Below are 20,307 nucleotides of genomic sequence, written 5' to 3' on the forward strand. Positions count from 1 at the left end.
TATATATATATATATATACATTTACTGGCATTAATGGTGAGTTCACTAGTACTTTTCTATTTCTAGACCATCATGGTCATGACCATTGCTTAACCAGTGTTTTGCTAATTGAATTATGCATGGATTGACATGCAATACTTTTCATTTTTATGAGTACTACTTTATGTGGGATAGTGCTAAATATCCAAACATGAAAAGATAAACAGCCAGTCTTTCATTAAGTGCTGCTGTTACCTCTTTAAATAATGCCATAAGATTTAAAAGGCAGAGTTTTCTTAACAAACCCATAGTGTTCCACATTTATCAGATGCAGATCCCTCTGTCATTTTGGATAATCTCCTTTATGACTCTTCTTACATACAACATTGATCAGCTTGATTGATCCGAAAGGAATGTAGCAATGTTATTTTCAGGCAGATCATATATATGGCAACAAAAAGTATGAATAAAAATGTATAAGTGGGACAGCTATACAGCTAAATACGCTCACAGTAGTGCTTGTTTTTATGTTGTTTTATCTGAGTAAAATGTTTTACTATACAATGAGAATGACAATGTGTATTGTACCTTTCCATTTCATATTTGGAATATATGCAACAGCAAGATGATGTGTGAGTGTGTGCATGTGTGCATGAAACTAAAAGAAAATAAGGTATCTGCACCAGGGGCTGTTACCTGATGCATACCTCAAAAGCTTATCTTGAGACCATTATATTCTTTATAACATTAAATATGTGTGACTATGTCATGCCCTTGCAATGGATGCTGATGAAATTAATATATGGGTCATCTGCAGCAACTGCTCTGGCCTGGTTTGGACACTTTGTAATGGACTGAAGTTAGTAGAAATTAATGCTCTACCTTGCTGCCACAAAAACCATGAAGACCATGGCAACTCAAAGTGATTCTCTTTGGCATCATCTCAACGATGCAATCATTCAAAACCAGATTATCATGGTGAACACACTACAGTGCCAGCTTAATTTTTACATAATCATTCAGAATGACAAGCAGAATATTGCCAAAGCCATTAAAAGTATGGTCTGACTAGTGTTTGTTTGTGTCTTTCGGCTTTTCCCTGTTAGGGGTCGCCACAGTGGAACTCCGGTCCGCTAATGGTTGGCAGTAGATTTTTACGTGCTGCCTTGCCGGGCCTAAAATGAAGGAACGCCCATTCATGCATGTCGACACACAGCAGACGCTCTAACTGAGAATCGAATGGGCAACGTCTAACTGTGAGGCGACAACGCTACCGCAGCACCACCATCGCAGTATGGTCTGACTAGTCTGCTGTGCTGAAACTAATTTTCCATTTTATGGACACCTGTCCATTCCCACGAGTCTGTTGCTACCTAAACATCTCTGCATATACTGTGCACGACTCAGTACATCTGTCTTCTCCCTAGAGAAGTGGCACATTAGGTAGGATGAGGTTTGTAAACTTTTTCTAAAAGTTAACAGTCATGTTCCTGTGTTCCTTAAAGTACACAACACTGTTGACACCCCTGAGTTCCAGCTAGCAGAATGGAGAGATAGGCTGTTAGAGAGAATCTGCTACAGAAACTTCACAGATTTTCCTGTAGAGATGGCTTTTCACTTAACCCTTGTTGTGCAGGTTATTAGATCTTCTGACAAATTATTGTTTATAGTCTGTAGTGCAAGCATCAGCCTTGCTCAAAAGTCTAGCAGCAAAAAAAAAAAAATTCTGTACAATTTTGTTAGAGCATGTATAATGCAGAATAGTATGTGCATGTGAAAGCACCATTACAGCTTCTGTTTTATGTAATCTGGGCCCTTACTGAGCCTGAGAAGCACTGCAAACTATGTTATCTTAATCCTTCCCGTGTCTTTAGTTCTCTGTGAGTACAGTGCAGAGCGTATGCCTTCCTCAGTTCCTCCATGCCATTAATTTTCTCTTTCTGCTTCTTTTGTTCTTCATATATTCTTTTTTTAATGTCAATGTAATTTTAACTTTCATTTAGGAAAGTAGACTAACAATGTGGGTCATAGACAAAGACTCAAATCCAGTAAATTTGAAGAGCACATTAAAAGTGCAGGAAGTTGTATATAATAATTATACATTGCACAGTGTTTATAAGCATGAGTGTGTAGAGAAGGAATTATATTTTCATAACAGAAACTGGTAACCTTGCATTTACATTAGACTTAGCAGAACTTAGAATAACAACTGAAATACATGTCAGTGCCATCAGAACATAAAACCCTTTCTACTCTACTGACAGGGTTACAGAAGCAGGCAACAAACAAGATATAAAGTGGTATGGTAGCTATTAAGTATGGTTTGGGAGCTGCACTGATAAATGACGGAAGTGCAGTAGTTAATATTTTAAATTGGCTAACAGGAACAGTTTTGACAACATTTGAAGGAGGATAAAGTAAGTTTAAAAGTTACTGAAGCTGTGGAAGGGTATTCCAGAGTGCAGACATGTAATATGTGCAGTCTGATTGTTACCACTATACCACATTAGCTTTACAAATACATTGTATTCTGCATTTTTATTACAGTGCATACATTACTACACAGTCCCATTTTACTTGCTTGACAGACTTTTTTTGCACTTTTTGTGTTGATATAGATATTTATTGTTTGCAATTTATTCACCCTCTCAATATTTATTACTGCAATCTGTTCATTCTCCCACTACTATAATTATATACTTATGTAATTTTAACAATAGCAGTTTTTATACTGAAACTGATGTTTGTTCAGTTTTCCAGTATATGAGTCAGAAAAAAACAGTACTACCCTAATACAAAGTCCGTATACATAAAGTATGGATGTTAAAGGCCACTTGGCTACTAACCTCCTTTTGCCCATATGCCAGAATAGCTCCTGTCAAGTCCTTCAGCGTGTGTAGCTCCACTTGTGGGTGTGTTTTTTGCTGTCCATGCTGCTGCAAGAAAAATTCCTTTGTTTCTTTTTGCCAGGATGACAAAGCTAGGTCCTCAGAATACAGGACAAGTGGACCTTTCTTGGTGCTGTAGGTTTTTGCCAGAGCTGGATTCCATGCCTCATGCAAGCAACTTTCTTTGTTTGGGAGATTGTAGGTACCAAACGAATCTCCTGTGTAGAATACATTGTGGTGGATTCTCCAGTTAAAGTAATCCTAAAAGAAAAAAATAAAATAATATGTTGATAATAGTAGCTAAGACATCTATATAGATAACCATATCTTATAGAATGAAACCCAGTCCTGTAGTATTCTTTAGTGCAGTTGATAAAGGATAACAGTGCAATTTCAACAGGAATTAAGGTCTGTTGCCATACAAGATGTGATACCCTACTTCATTCTGCAGTGTGCTGCACACTACACAATTAAGCCTTCACCAGGTTCTCTGGTACTTAACCTTCTGGAACCATCCACTTAAACTGTAAGGCAACTCAAGCCTATCAAGTAGATTGATATTTTATTTCTGAACCCTAGACAAGGGGACAATAAATTAATTGTCACTGGGATACTGATTTGTACATATGGAGATCATTCTGCCTTATTGAAGTTCTTTTATTTACGTTCTCTTCCCCTTCATGCTTACCCACATCAGTATTGTTGCAATGTTACTCATAAACAGCAGATGGCAGTGCAGTAACATCAGTCACATTTATAACTTCCAACAAATGTTAGGCTTACTGATTTGTCTGGTTACCTCTCAAAATTCACTTAATTTCCACTGAGCACAACTGTAACAAAAAAAAAAAATAAATAAATAATAATAAATAAATACTTAGAGCATGCTGCTAAACCATCAAACTCCAGAATGTGGAACACTACTGCTCATAATGTGGAACAAATGGGCAAAATATGGACATCAACAAGGAAGCTCACATGATGAAAATGTGTTACTTTATATTTATAGAAAGTTCATGATGAAAATGTGTTACTTTATACTTATAAAAAGTTATATATTGATGAGTCAATACGATTCAATATTATTTACTATCAATATCAGTTAAAATTATTTTTAACACAGAATATGTGACAGTTACAGACATTTTAAAGGGGAACTGCCAGGAACATGGAGAAGACTCAGAATGAGGAACGTTCTTCATAAAGAGGCATACTTGAGAGGTATGATGGCACATCATAATTAATGTTTTGCATTATACACCTAATCATGCATAAAATGTAAAAGAAAAACTATATATATCTATATCGAATTTTGAGAGATGTGTGTGTGTGTGTGTGTATATAGTTTCATAGGTTCATACTAGGCTATCTGCCCTAGGGCATTTATAAGCCTAGCCAGTGTGTGTTTGGCTTTCGCCACCCATTTTAAATTAATTTTGCTATGCCCTTTTTCGAGGTTAGTATACTGTGCCTCTGTCTAACAGTGACACAGAAGTGATACCCGGGGTAAACCTACGATCTCCCATCCACTCATCAAGATTCCTCTTGAAGAGAGTCAATCAGGGACTCTGCCTAACCTGGACTGGGATTTTATTCCAGAGTGAAGGGAGCCTCTGGGATATGAATCTGTCCCTCCAGCATGTCCTATTTATTTCAGTGCTGAGGTTCAAGTCTCTTGAGCGCGTAGCTTGATGGGATTTGGATTTTCTGGGGTGCAGCATGTCCATTAATTCCGGGTTGGACATGGCTTTATACGTCAGGCACAGATCGCCTCTGAGCAGGCGGTATGCCACTGAGTAGAGCTGAAATTTCTTTAACCGGGCAGCATATGGCATCTGTTTGAGCCCTTTGATCCTCTTGGTGAGGTACTTTTGGGGTCTTTCCAGTTGCTGCAGGTGTCTGGTAAGGTACATCCCAAAAGAGGCATTGTACTCAATTATGGGCCTGATGAGGGATGAGTAAAGAGGCATGATGACCTTCCCTGATCTAGATGTGAATCCCTTCATGATTAGGTAGGCTATATAAAATGTTTTTCTAACCACTTTGGCCACGTGGTTGTCAAATGAGAGATTGCTATCAACTTGGGTCCCCAGGTCCCTAATTACTTCTTTTGTACTTAATGGATTACCACCTATGTGGTAATTTGTGGGCACTTTGTTTTTGCCAAAGGGGATGACTATACACTTTTTGGCATTTAGTTTGAGGCCATGGCTCTGGCACCAGTTGTCTGTTTCAATGAGGCCCTTTTGGAGGATGCTTGTGTCGGCTGGAAGGTCGATTATGGCACCCAGTTTGCAGTCATCTGTGAACTTGGTCAGCCACAGTCCTTCCGTGTTGGCCTGTACCTCCGAGAAATATATACCGAACAAGAGAGGTGCCAGGACTGAGCCTTGTGGGATGCCACTTGTAACTGGTTTGGAGTCTGACATGGCTCCAGCAATTCTAACCATGTGGGTTCTGTCCTTGAGCCAGTTTGCAACCCATCTAGTGACATAGGGGTTTATATTTAAGCTGGTGAGCTTATCTATAATGCCTGAGTGGGGTATTGTATCGAAGGCTTTTGCGAGGTCCAGGTAGGCTGTGTGGACCACCTCCCCCTCGTCAATGGCCTTGGTGACTGTTTCAAAGAAATCAACCAGGTTTAAGAGGAAGGATCTGCCCTTAACAAAGCCAAACTGGGTAGGATCCAGTGTCTGTAGGTCCCCAATATCTTTATTTATGAGGTCTATGATGATCCTTTCCATAGCTTTGCAGACCAAGCTAGTCAGGCTTATGGGGCGATAGTTTCCAGGATCCGTTGAGGCACCACTTTTGTGGAGAGGTACCACTGTTGCTGTACGCCACTCTTTGGGTACATATCCTGTAGTAAGGCTGAGATTGAACAGTAGTTTTATGTTTGGGTTTAGCTCTTCTTGGAGTTCATGTAGGACGCAGCCTGGGACACCGTCTGGTCCCATTGATGCTGTGTTTTTTGCTTTGGAGAGGGCAGCTCTTACCTGAGCATCTGAGATGTCAGGGGCAGCACTCTGCTGGGATAGATATTTGCCCTTTGGTGGGGGTTTGCTGAACCTGTCAGCTAGGATGTTGGCAATGCCTGTGGGTTTGGTGTATTTTTTGTCATTTTGGACTAATTCTGAGCATATCTGGGAATTCCCACCCAGGTTCCTAACATAACTAAAGAAAGCCTTGTGATTATCCTTAGTGTCCTGTGCAATTTTTCTCTCTAAGCTGGCCTTAGATGATTTTATAAGTGCCCGTAGTTTTTTGCTAATACTGATCAGAGATGCCTTCCCTTTTTGGGATTTTGCTCTATCATGTAGTAGCTTCCTCCTTCTATTGTATAGTTTGTTTATGGCTGGGGTCCACCAGACAGGACGTCTGCCTTTGGAGGATTGGGTCTTGGTTTTATTTGGGATTGCATGATCCATGCATTCCTGAAGGTGTTCATAGAATGCATTTATAAAGGATTCTGCGGTCTGGGCCGTATTTTCCACAGGCCCGGGGGCTTTGAAGGATTCCACCTTGGTTTTGAGGAGTGTGAAATTTGCTTTAGAGAAGTTTTTCACTGTGGTTTTCAGGGCAGGGGTGGAGGCGGGATGTGAATATTCAGTGAGATTAGTTTATGGTCTGATCTTACCAGTGGGGGATACACTTCTGGTCTGGAGCATAGAGTCCCCATGTTGGTAATGATCAGGTCCAGTATGTTTTCCCCTCTTGTGGGAGTGGTAACAAGTTGTTCCATAGCATTTGAGTTTATAAATTCCAGGAACCTTTGGGCTAGGGTGTTGGAGCTAGAGTAATGCTCCCAGTCTATGTTTGGGTAGTTGAAGTCGCCCAATATAATGGTGTTTGGAGAGACCTTCATATGTTCCAGTGTTCTCAGGAAGGCCGAGTGGGGTTCCTGGGTTTGGGAGGGTGGTCTGTAGCAGCCTATAAACTGGAAGGCAGTTCTACCCACTGTTAGTTGCACATGGATAGTATCTGATGCTTCGTGCTGTGCCACCAACCTGGAGGTGTGGGTATCTTTGACGAATATTAATACTCCCCCACCTTTTGTGGTTCAGTCCAAGTTTTGGGGCCGAAAAGCATGGTATGAGGTATAACCTGGTAGTGCTGGGGTGCTCTCGGGAGCCTTGAATCAGGTTTCTGTTACTGCACAGATATCGATGTTCTCCATGCTAAGGAGAGTTTCGAGTGCATGCATCTTGAGGTTTAGACTTCTGGCGTTGAGTAGCATTACTCTTAGTTTCTTATCCTTTGTGATATCTATGGAGGTGGGTTTGTCTTTTGAGCCTTGCCTTAAAAAGGCACTATGGGGGTAGCAAGAGCCTTTGCCAATATCCGAAAGCCCAGGGGTGACAGGTGCAAGCCGTCCCTAGCGAAGCATCGTGGCTTGTCGAGCATGTCATCCCAGGCTGACAGGCATTGGATCCCCTTTGAATGACACCAATACTTAAGCCAATTGTTGAAATTCATCATTTTGTCTTCATATTGTGGCATCATTCTTGGTGAGGGTAAGATGCTACTCAAGGTCAGGGTCATACCGGCCTGGGCTACATGCTCAGACAGCTCCTCTATGTCTCTTTTCTTGTAGTCCAGGGAGGTACGTCTCAGGTCATTCACACCAGCATGGACAATGACTGAGTCATATTTGTACTTGCCTTGGAGTGACCTGAGTGCTTGTGTTATGTGGCAGATGCTAGCGCCTGACAGGCAGCTCACCGTGACCTTCTCCTTGTTCAGCCTGGTGAGCAGGACGTCAGTGTGCCTGACGATATGCTCACCTATTACAAGTGTATCAGGTGTGTTGTTTAGCCTTAAGGGCTGTGACTGTTCGGCACACTGGCTTTGTAAGCTATGTGTTGCACGTGTTTTGTTTTGGGGTAGCGGTTGCTTGGGTGTCTGCTTTGGAGGTCTCTGCTGCTTAGGCAGGTTTTTATTTAGAGCCTCCGAGTATGTTTTTCTGTGTTTATGTGTTTGGCTTGCTGTCATGGTAGGTCTATGTGAGACTGGAACTGTAGTGAGTGTGGTTTCCTTTTCCTCCTGACTGGTTTCACCAGTACTGAGTTGAGAGAGCTTAGCCTCCAGTATGGCTATATGGTTGCATCTCTCACATGTGTTGGAATTTGTTGGGAGGAGGAGAGGGTTGTCTGTGTACATGAGGCAGTTGTAACATTGCTTCAAGATTCCCAGATTCACCAGCTGGACCGGAGAGGAGATTGACAACTGACCTTTGGACATGCTAGAATAGTATTGGGAATTCCTTTATAATTGAAAAAAAAGGGCCAATGGGGAACGAGGTACTCAAGGGGAATTTGTGAGGGTGTAGCGCTTTTGATATTTTAGTGCTGACTTATATAATTGCTTTAGTGAGCAAGTGCCAGGTAACCTAAATGCAATGTGTTACAGGTAACTTAAATGCAAAAACGACAAACAGTAACTTTCAAGTGAAACAAGGAAATAAGTACAGTAAGCAATGCAGATATCACTAGGGATCCACAGAAGCACTGAAAAGCTGCATTTTAGGTGGAATTAGCTTTTCAGGGAAATAACAAGCAAACAAACAACAAGCATACAAATAAAGCTAGATTCAGCAGGCCTGGATCTAGTCTATGCTGCAGCAAACAAGGTGTACCAATTTCAGTAAGAAACAGTTCAAATATGCAGGCACTATAAGCCTTTAACCAGAAATTCCCAGCTCAGAAGGGCAGAGTCCAGCCTTTCCTCCCACAAGAGTGCAGACCACGAACCTTCTTAATGTAAAATAACTGGCCTGAAGCCCAAGTGCTTAAACCAGAACTAATACACTTTTAGAATAACAAACACTGAGCCCTCAATCAGCAGTTCACAACTTAGAAGGATGTAAGCTACCTGTCCTGCCACCACAGTGCAGGCCACAAATCTTCCTATTGTAAAACAACTGGTCTGAAGCCCAAGTGCTTAATCCAAAAGACTTAGAATGATAGCTACACTTTAATCAAGTTACTACCAAGCAGTAATAGATACAATTGAATACTTTAAAGAATGCCTGGATTAGTGCTCAAGTTATATAAACAAAGCTAGATTCAGCAGGCCTGGATCTAGTCTATGCTACAGCAAACAAGGTGTACCAATTTCAGTAAGAAGCAGTTCAAATATGCAGGCACTATAAGCCTTTAACCAGAAATTCCCAGCTCAGAAGGGCAGAGTCCAGCCTCTTCTCCCACAAGAGTGCAGACCACGAACCCTTTTAATGTAAAATAACTGGCCTGGAGCCCAAGTGCTTAAACCAGAATTAATACACTTTTAGAATAACAGACACTGAGCCCTCAATCAGCAGTTCCAAACTTAGAAGGATGTAAGCTACCTGTTCTGCCACTACAGTGCAGACCACAAACCTTCTTAATGTAAAACAACTGGCCTGAAGCCCAAGTGCTTAAACCAGAATTAATACACTTTTAGAATAACAGACACTGAGCCCTCAATCAGCAGTTCCCAACGTAGAAGGATGTAAGCTACCTGTCCTGCCACCACAGTGCAGGCCACAAACCTAACTAATGTAAAACAACTGGTCTGAAGCCCAAGTGCTTAAACTAAAAGGCTTAGAATGAGTTACACCAAGCAGTAATAAATACAACTGAGTACTTTTAAGATGATGCAAAAGCAAAATAAAGTAGGAAGAAACACAAATACAGTAAAAGCAGATTTTGTTTGAGTATATATATATATATATATATATATATATATATATATATATATACTTTGAGTAAATATATATATATATAATTTTATATATATATATACACACACACACACACACACACACACACACACACATACACATATATGTGCATGTAGGTATGTGCATGTACACACACACACACACACACACACACACACACACACACACACACACACACACACACACACAGTCTCTTTTTTTATTTTCTCCAAATCTTTTGGGTTTCTAATACTATGATGGGAATGGACCCCATTCCTAAGTCAAAGTATGATCAAATTTCATGAAATTAGTATTGTTTCAATCTTTTATGTCAGCCAGAAGTGCTCTTCGCAGCACCTGCAATGTGCCCAGTAATGACTCCTTCTGCAATTTGTATGGAGTTACATGTATCAGTAACATATCTAAATACGATTGTAGATTCTTCTTTATAAGACTCTTTGCTCTTGCTACTATTGGAACTGTCTGGGTATCTTTCTTCCACATTGCTCTCATTTCTGCCCGCACATCCTGATATTTTATGACTTTATATCTTTCCATATGCAAGACACCATAGTCACTGGGTGTAGCGATTTCAGTATACAGTCCTTCTGCCATTAGTGTGTCTTGGTCATCAATAAGGTGTGCAACTGTTTTCAATTTTGTTTTACAAAACCTACATTTGTCTGTTTCTCCCACATGCTCAATTGACTTTGTAAACCAACGTATACGTAGTCCATTATCTTGGGCAGCCAATATTAATCTCTTATCTTTTGGTTTGAATTCACCTCTCCTTAACCATTCCTGCATTCGATCCTGATCAATATGAGGTTCTTCCAGGAGTTTTCTATACTTGGTAGTTTTGAAGCAAGTTTGCAATATGAGAAAGGGGGATGCTAAGTGTAAGATGAGAAGGACTGGATGAAGGGGGTTGGATTCTGTAGCTAGGTTAAATTTTAAGTCTCCTTTGGATGAAATGTTAAACCAAGGCCCCATCTGCCTGAGCTGGTTCTAGATCAAGTGGATGCAAAAGATCCCACGACACATCTAAAAAAGGAGACGTTCTCCAGTGCCCTGTCTAAATTTCCCCTAGTACGTATGACTAGCACCTTGGGTCTCCCCTGAAAAAAATTACCATTGGCCTAATGGGATTAACCTGGTCAACAAAGTGTAAATAAATAAAATATAAAAAAAAACTTTTCAAGTGAGGACAGCTGCTCAAGAAAAGGACTTTATAAGTTAACACTGTTTGGTTCTAATGACAACTGTGACACATTTTTGCCTTCCTTGGCAAGCTTGACAGAAACTTGCATTTGCTGTTTTAAGTATAATTTACATTGCAAGGATTTATTGCACTTAACAGAAGAGCATAATTGTAATTTAGTAAAAATGCACCATTCCAAGGACATACCTACTTTAAAATGTCAGGAACCTTGATATTCTGGAAAACATTCTTAGAAGGACTTTGTCAGTAACATTTTAACATGACATAAGAAATTCAGTGTTGTGCCGAGGCATATACCAAGATACTTAACAACATGCACTGTTTATAATGTTTAGTGAAGTGATGCTCTAGTGTGGAGACAGATGTTCCATGTGTTCATGAATCTTAAATAACATTTCTCAGCTTTGTATTCTAATTGATGGTAAGGCCATGACAGGAAGCTCTGTGCAATATTTGACAGGCCTCACTAAGGAAGGTGACCCCTGTATCATGGGATATATTTGTAGCGAACATAACCATATATTCTTTGTACAGTAAAGTATTCAAGAAAGGGTAATGTGCAGTACAACAGTGCTGCTGATAAAAACTATGTATAGGTTTGGGCCTACAATGATCTCTACTTTTATGAGAAGAAAATCAGTATGTTAAGGCACAATCAGAAACAGTTAAGATGCATAGTCTCTGGGTTTGTATGTGCTTTGTGTAAGATTGTGTGTGTACGTTGGGTGTTGGGAATGATAGTATGTAGAAATGGAATGTCCTTCCTACTTGAACACTCCTCAAACAATATCAGGTCACCAGCATCTACAGAGCTAATACTACTCTGTATCATTTCAGTTTTGTTTACTACTATGGCTTATTTCAGACACAGTTACTGTCACAGATTATCCATTTTTCAATGAGCTGCTATCTACGTTTTTTGTTTCCTAAGCAGTACTATTTAGACTGAGTACTTACAGGTGAGGGTTTCCTAAATCTAATGAAGATACTGGCAATAGCCAAAACACAATGGAATGGACAAAATCTGCAAGGAAATGGATGGTATAGAGCATTTAGGACACAGAAAACATTAAAGACATAATGAAAGTTATATAGTTTACAAAAGAAAATCCACATTCAAAAGTACAGTGAAAACTACAGTTTAGTCTGAAAGCTGTAAGTTGGAAGAAGGACAAACTTCTTGATAATTTCAGTTTGGCATCTTGGCAAAACTCTGTACCACACAAGCTGCTGTGTACCTAAAGTAAAATTGGGTGATTTGACTTGAAGGCCCTCTCTAGTAAATAACTGATGATAAAAAGTGTGTACAGCTTCTTATATGTATTACCTAGATATGTAATACAGTGCTGTGTCTTTAAGAACTAATTAGTCCCATAATGCATTGCATTTGGAGTGCTAGTTGTGTAGTTAGAGATATGAGATGACATCTTTAAGTGCCTTTCTGCTATGTTGCTATTTTGTGAGTTATTAAAGTTGCTATTTTACTTCAAATGCAGGTGCCTACTGCCATTCTTAATAACTGGTGTGCACTGTGAGTCACTGCTGGGATTTTCATTCCTGATATCCCAGTTCTGCACCAGCATTCTACTGGATACAAGCCATAATGCTTTATACTGACTGAAGGGGTATATCTACCATCTGCACACCTACTGTTAGGATATCAGTTCTAATGCACATTCCTGAAAAGCTCTTTTGTGCAATACCCAAGATACAAAAAAAAAAAAAAAATTGTTCCTGCAGCCAAGATCCACACTGATGTTGTCTTTACTACCTGGGGCACGTTTTAACCCAGCCGCTTGCAAGAAAAGTAGAAATAAACTTGAGGGCTGTTTTACCATGAAAAAATATGAAAGTTATAGATGATGTTTATCATGGGTAGAGTCCTTCTCATGATCTTGGATTAGTGTTAGATTGACAGGGAAGATAAGGGTTCTTCAGCCAATACAGCAAATCAAGCCTTCTTTTACAACGTCAAGTTATGCTCTTCAAGAGCCAAGAGGTGATCCTCAGCTAACATGGTATAAGCATAAGCGTCTGTTCTGGCAGCGCTTTCATTTTGAAGCAGCTATATTTCATCAGATAGTCCCTAGAGGGCTATGGGTACTAAAAATGCCATCATATGGTGATAGTTTGCCTGAATTGCTTAAAAGGTGGCAAACTCTTAACTTGCAACTAAGTCTGGACTATATGGCACTACTTAATGATTATTTTTGCTCTGAAGAGGATACCTTATTACAAGAAATCAATGATTTGACTTCCCATCTGATGAGCACGTTTAAAGAAGAGGAGCTTGAGCAGCTATTGGATGACTTATTCCTTAATGTCTCTCTTTATGAGAGAAAATTAGAGAAAAAGAAGACTAAGAAGCTCCACAGGGATTTTGCGGACTTCCGTGATGGTGATGTGTTCTCCTGACCGAGGTATACTTAGCCGAATGCCCTTACAGGAAGTACGTCATCGCTAGATCAACGTACCACAAGTGTGACACCTTGAGCCGTTAATGGGGTAGTTGGTTATGCATGACGAGCTGTAGACTGTGTTAATGCTCAGAATCTTGTTGTGGGAAAAGGTGATGTCAACCTCCACCAAAAACGCCTGCGACTAAACATGTAAGTACAGAAAGGTCGTGAATGGATTTAAAGGCACTGAATGAACCTTTGGATGTATCTGGTACTATTACAGCCATCGAATGAACTGCTCATTCTGACTGTACCTCTATAGGTGGTCATTCACCTAATAGAACTGTAAGTCCTGATGCTCTGCTTGCTGTGGCTAAGGATAGTACTGTACCTAAAGCTCACTCAGATCAGGACAAACCTGATGAGTTTTCATCTGTTAATGTATCTCTAGCCTCTGTAAGTGAAGGAACAGGTATGGGCCTGTCTGTTGCTACTAGTTTACAAGCTGCAGTTCAGACATAGTTTCTTTATCTGTGATTGATGTAAGGGATGGTATTGATGTACATCTATCTAATGATTCTGTAGTGTTTACCATACTGATGTACATCTATCTAATGATTCTGTAGTAAGCGATGGTACTGATGTACATCTATCTAATGATTCTGTAGTAAGCGACGGTACTGATGTACTTCTATCTAATGATTCTGTAGTAAGTGACGGTACTGATGTACATCTATCTAATAATTCTGTAGTAAGTGACGGTACTGATGTACATCTATCTAATGATTCTGTAGTAAGTGACGGTACTGATGTACATCTATCTAATGATTCTGTATTATGTGACGGTACTGATGTACATCTATCTAATGATTCTGTATTATGTGACGGTACTGATGTACATCTATCTAATGATTCTGTATTATGTGACGGTACTGATGTACATCTATCTAATGATTCTGTATTATGTGACGGTACTGATGTACATCTATCTAATGATTCTGTAGTGTTTACGATACTGATGTACATCTATCTAATGATTCTGTAGTAAGCGATGGTACTGATGTACATCTATCTAATGATTCTGTAGTAAGTGACGGTACTGATGTACATCTATCTAATGATTCTGTAGTAAGTGACGGTACTGATGTACATATATCTAATGATTCTGTATTATGTGACGGTACTGATGCACATTTATCTAATGATTCTGTATTATGTGACGGTACTGATGTACATCTATCTAATGATTCTGTAGTAAGTGACGGTACGGATGCACATCTATCTAATGATTCTGTAGTAAGTGATGGTATGGATGCACATCTATCTAATGATTCTGTAGTAAGTGACGGTACTGATGTACATCTATCTAATGATTCTGTATTATGTGACGGTACTGATGTACATCTATCTAATGATTCTGTATTATGTGACGGTACTGATGTACATCTATCTAATGATTCTGTATTATGTGACGGTACTGATGTACATCTATCTAATGATTCTGTAGTAAGTGACGGTACTGATGTACATCTATCTAATGATTCTGTAGTAATTAGCAGTATTGATGTACATCTATCTAATGATTCTGTAGTAAGTGACGGTACTGATGTACATCTATCTAATGATTCTGTATTATGTGACGGTACTGATGTACATCTATCTAATGATTCTGTAGTAAGTGACGGTACTGATGTACATCTATCTAATGATTCTGTAGTAAGCGACGGTACTGATGTACATCTATCTAATGATTCTGTAGTAAGCGATGGTACTGATGTACATTTATCTAATGATTCTGTAGCAAGCGACGGTACTGATGTACATCTATCTAATGATTCTGTAGTAAGTGACGGTACTGATGTACATCTATCTAATGATTCTGTATTATGTGACGGTACTGATGCACATTTATCTAATGATTCTGTATTATGTGACGGTACTGATGTACATCTATCTAATGATTCTGTAGTAAGTGACGGTACGGATGCACATCTATCTAATGATTCTGTATTATGTGATAGTACTGATGTTCATCTATCTAATGATTCTGTAGTAAGCGATGGTACTGATGTACATCTATCTAATGATTCTGTAGTAAGTGATGGTACTGATGTACATCTATCTAATGATTCTGTAGTAAGCGATGGTACTGATGTACATCTATCTAATGATTCTGTAGTAAGCGACGGTACTGATATACATCTATCTAATGATTCTGTAGTAAGTGACGGTACGGATGCACATCTATCTAATGATTCTGTAGTAAGTGACGGTACTGATGTACATCTATCTAATGATTCTGTATTATGTGACGGTACTGATGTACATCTATCTAATGATTCTGTATTATGTGACGGTACTGATGTACATCTATCTAATGATTCTGTATTATGTGACGGTACTGATGTACATCTATCTAATGATTCTGTAGTAAGTGACGGTACTGATGTACATCTATCTAATGATTCTGTAGTAAGTGACGGTACTGATGTACATCTATCTAATGATTCTGTATTATGTGACGGTACTGATGTACATCTATCTAATGATTCTGTATTATGTGACGGTACTGATGTACATCTATCTAATGATTCTGTAGTAAGTGACGGTACTGATGTACATCTATCTAATGATTCTGTATTATGTGATGGTACTGATGTACATCTATCTAATGATTCTGTAGTAAGTGATGGTACTGATGTACATCTATCTAATGATTCTGTAGTAAGTGACGATACTGATGTACATCTATCTAATGATTCTGTAGTAAGCGATGGTACTGATGTACATCTATCTAATGATTCTGTAGTAAGTGACGGTACTGATGTACATCTATCTAATGATTCTGTAGTAAGTGACGGTACTGATGTACATCTATCTAATGATTCTATAGTAAGTGACGGTACTGATGTACATCTATCTAATGATTCTGTAGTAAGCGATGGTACTGATGCATATCTATCTAATGATTCTGTATTATGTGATTCTGGCTGTGCTCTAGATGTGGTTAATACGAAGAGTTTAGACTCTGTAAAATTCCTACTATTTTCTTGGACAAGAGCTCTGTCCTTAATAAGAATACTAACTCGAAGTCTGCGTTTTTTTTTTTTGGAAAAAGCACTACCTATCAGGTAGGACAAATGTATAGGGAGGTCAAGGATTCGCAGAAGGAGAGGCAGGATGCAGTCAGACCCTCCGACTTACTCCAAAGCCCCTATGACATGCAGTCGGAAGTGAAACTGGGCCTTGTGGAGAAGATTTTAGATCTTAAAAGTGTTTGCCAGGAATATTATGTTGAAGACCTATCTTTTCAGGTAGTGATACTGGAGTTTGTAGCACTTTTAAGAAACCTAGCACATTCACACCAGTTAACTCTCCAGCTATGGAGTCTTTTGTTAAGTTATGTGAGGATGACTTAAGAAGGTCCTTTAATGACAAAAATAATAAAAGCTTTTTTAATCTAACACCTAATGAGCATGAAGCACTGAATCAATTGGTTAGAGCAGAGCACCTAGTTATTAGACCAGCCGACAAAGGAGATAGAGTTGTAGTATTGGATAAGTCTGTCTATCAGGACAAAATGCATGATATGTTGTATGATAATACAATGTGTTATTGCAGATATTTCAAGCTAATGGTATAACAGGCTGAATTTCTTTTTGTATGACTTACTAATGACAGAGCATATTGACTATTCTCTCTACACTTATTTCTCTGTAGAGCACCACACTATACCACAGATCTATGGATTGCCGAAAGTGCACAAAGACACCAAGGATCCTCCCTATCGCCCCATAGTTTCAGGAAGGGGATGGCCCAATGTCGATATATGTTGACAAACAACTGAGAGGCATATTGGACAAAGTTGATACAGTTTTGAGAGATAGTAAACAGTTTCTAGAGCATTTATACAACTGGGCTAGGGGTAGATCTAGTAATAACATCAAAAGAATGTTATTTGTTACTCTAGTTGTGAAATCACTGTTTATTGTGATACCCAATGAGGATGGAATTGAGCGGGTTAGGTGACTCTTGATTAAAGAAGGTGGCTTCTCTAACTTTAAGGTTAGCATGATCTGTGCCCTGCTAGATCTGATCTTAGAGAATAATTTGTTTCTTTTTGAGTCAGAATACTTTCTACAAGTTGTAGGGGTAGCAATGGGCACAGCATTTGCCAACACTTATGCAAACTTAGTTTTAGCCAGTTGGGAGCTAGAATGTGACTTCAGCAAAGATCTATATAAAACACATGTCATGTTTTATAAGCGATTTGTGGATGACATCTTTTTTGTCTGGGATGGTACTATGGATGAGGTTCAAGCCTTTGTGGACATGTTAGAGACTTCAACTAATTATTTGTCTTTTTCTCTGCATTACTCTGTTGACATTACTGATTTTTTACACATTACTGTGAGCAAAAATATGTTAGGTAACATGTCCACTAAAATGTACAGGAAACCAAGCAGGAAAAATAACATCTTACATCGTTCTAGTATGCATCCATCCCATGTTACTAGGAAAGTGGTTAAAAATCAGGTTCTTAGGTGCATGAGATTGCATACTAATGCTGACTCTTTAGAGCAAGCTTTAACAGTGCTAAAGGCAGATCTATTGAAGAGGGGCTATAAGGGCAGTGAGCTAGATAAGGAAATTAGAGAACTGAAAACATTGGCTGGTGTTAAACTAAAACCCTACTTCTCTGACAGCTCCTCAAGTATAGTGAGGGACACAGAGGCTAACAGCACCAAGGGTGTAAACAGGGTCTGTTTGACCTATTCAGCAGAGGTTAATAAAGTTTGTGAAGTTATAAAGAAAAATTGCTCCATCCTGATGACTGATCCCTCTATCAGTGAACATATAGAACCAGTTCCTAAGTTTTGTTTTAAAAATACCAAGAACTTAAAACAGCGACTCTGTTATAAACACACTGAACCATATAGGCACCTCACCTCCCAGCGTAAGGGCACTCATGCATGTGGGTCTTGTAAGGCATGCAGTTTTATATGGTCTACACACTTGATTATGCATCCATTAAGTATGGAACCTATGCATCTGTCCGTTTATGCAGATTGTTGTACGAAAAATTTGGTCTATATTGCTAAGTGTAATGTATGTGATTCATATTATATAGGGAAGACAAATTGTATGTTTAAGGACAGGATCCTGCAGCATCAGAGTGATATACGAAATAATAAACTAACAAATGCATTAGCGAAACGTATCTGAAGCTGGTATGAGTCACAGCTTCAAGTTCTTGGTACTACAGAAATTAAATGAAAGTTTAAGGGAAGGGGATTTGAGTAATGAGACTGAACTTGCTGAGTTAAAATGGATTGTCAACTTTAAAGCATATGTGCCACCTGGTTTGAATAGTGCTGTTGCTTTAAAGCCTCTCCTAAAGAAGAGAGGCTTAGTTCACTGATAAGTGTTAACACCCAACAATTTTAATTGTTTTTAATTAACTGGAAGCTTTTTGTATTTAAAGACCTTTTTTTCATACTGTTTGTTAAGGACTGAAGAAGCGAGCAATCGTGAAAGCTCTTACCTGTTTTTATTTGTTTTATCTATTTTTTGGAATTAAAGTGTTCTTATTCACAGCATTGGGCATCTTTTCATTTGCTAAACTTTGTTTTTGGATATCCTAGATTCCACTACGTTCTCTTGCTGCAGTTGGATCAGTGTTAGATTGACAGGGAAGATAAGGGTTCTTCAGCCAATACAGCAAATCAAGCCTTCTTTTGCTAGGTCAAGTCATCATCAGCTGATGACGGGAGGAATCACCACTTTCCACTGTGCAACTCCATTGTGTCACACCAATAAAGCCCCCCTCCCTATGCAGTCAGGAATGGAGGGAGCACCGAACAAGGTATAACTGCCTGGAGATATGTCATACTAGAAAACAGACATAATTGCACATTTCAGACATAATTGTACATTTCAGACATATAGTCTCTTTTTTCACAATCCATTTCTTTTTTTGTGCACATTTGCTTTTTCACAATCAGATACTATTTTTGTCTATTTTGTTTCACACTACGGACTCTGCTGAAACAGCCCCTTCTTAAGAAGGTGTATAGGCCTTCATGTCTGCATTTATTTAGGGGGTTTGAACCCTGTTCCTAAGTACCTCAGGACAGCCCTCATTAGACCAATAATCAAGTACAATGCACCCTTTGGCATATACCTAACCAGGTATTTGAGGCCACAGAGGTTATTCACTAAAAGAATGCAGGGTGTACATAACATGCCCATGTGGATCACCTCAAAGTCCTGTCCCTCTACTTGGTCTTCTACAGACTACTGAAGATAATCTATGTCTAACCTACAAGGCATTCTCTGATCCAGCCCTGATGTTTCTGCTACACATTTGCAAAACAAACCACACTAGAATTACCTCTAAAGATCTAAACCTCATCTGTGGCATAAACAAAACATGTTGGAGGGACAGGAATATGTCTCAGTGATTACCCATTCTCTGGAACAGACTCCCAATTCATGTGAAGCAGAGTTCTTCTTTAACCCTATTCAAATGCAATTTGGAACAATGGATGGAAAAGTGCAAATTCACTCCTAGCTTGTCATCTGTGTCCCTTATGGACAGGAGCAGTTTGGAAATTCCCTAAGGCACAGGCATATACCAAAGCTATTCTATACTTTGGGCACTGATAATTGGGAAAACTCAGGCATGAAAGGCAAGACTTAAAAAGGCTGTAGGGCTGTTATTCTTGTAACTTCCTATGATCCTATAAGGAGGACGTGACTTCTAGAAGCAGTATGGTTTTCAGAGCAAGGATCTAGTCTGAACCCAGGAGTGACAGGGGACTTTTTTGGGGGGGGGGGGGGCGTGTCCTGAACCATTTACAAATCCTAATGGGTGAGTGGTTTATATAAGCTTTTTTGCAATAAGTGAAATCAAACTTTCAATGCTCTCAAGTGACAAAAGTTCCACAGACGGGGCTGTCTTGTTCTGATATTTGAACAGATTTAGGAGGCACCTGGGTCTTTTCAGATTATATGGTTAGTTGTGAAAAGAATCTCCTTCTTAGCACAGGTGCACCCCTGTGGGTTCAGCACTGCCTATACCTGAACAATGTACTCAGAGGGTTGCATTTTTCATTT

The 20,307-nt window shown here is 39.2% G+C and overlaps 1 protein-coding gene across 4 annotated transcripts in view; it reads right to left on the reverse strand.

Annotated features, from left to right (window-relative positions):
• The window catches only part of KIAA2012 (KIAA2012 ortholog), a 971,910-nt gene that overhangs the window by 851,263 nt on the left and 100,340 nt on the right, over positions 1 to 20,307 (reverse strand). For all 4 annotated transcript variants that reach the window (XM_044075102.1, XM_044075103.1, XM_044075104.1 and 1 more), the window contains exon 2: positions 2,826 to 3,128. In XM_044075102.1, coding sequence (XP_043931037.1) covers positions 2,826 to 3,128 — 303 coding nt within the window. The remainder of the gene's footprint in view (positions 1 to 2,825; positions 3,129 to 20,307) is intronic.

The sequence above is a fragment of the Protopterus annectens genome, chromosome 6.part0, assembly GCF_019279795.1.
Source record: "Protopterus annectens isolate FY-2018-M chromosome 6.part0, PAN1.0, whole genome shotgun sequence".
Classification (NCBI taxonomy): Eukaryota; Metazoa; Chordata; order Ceratodontiformes; family Protopteridae; genus Protopterus; species Protopterus annectens.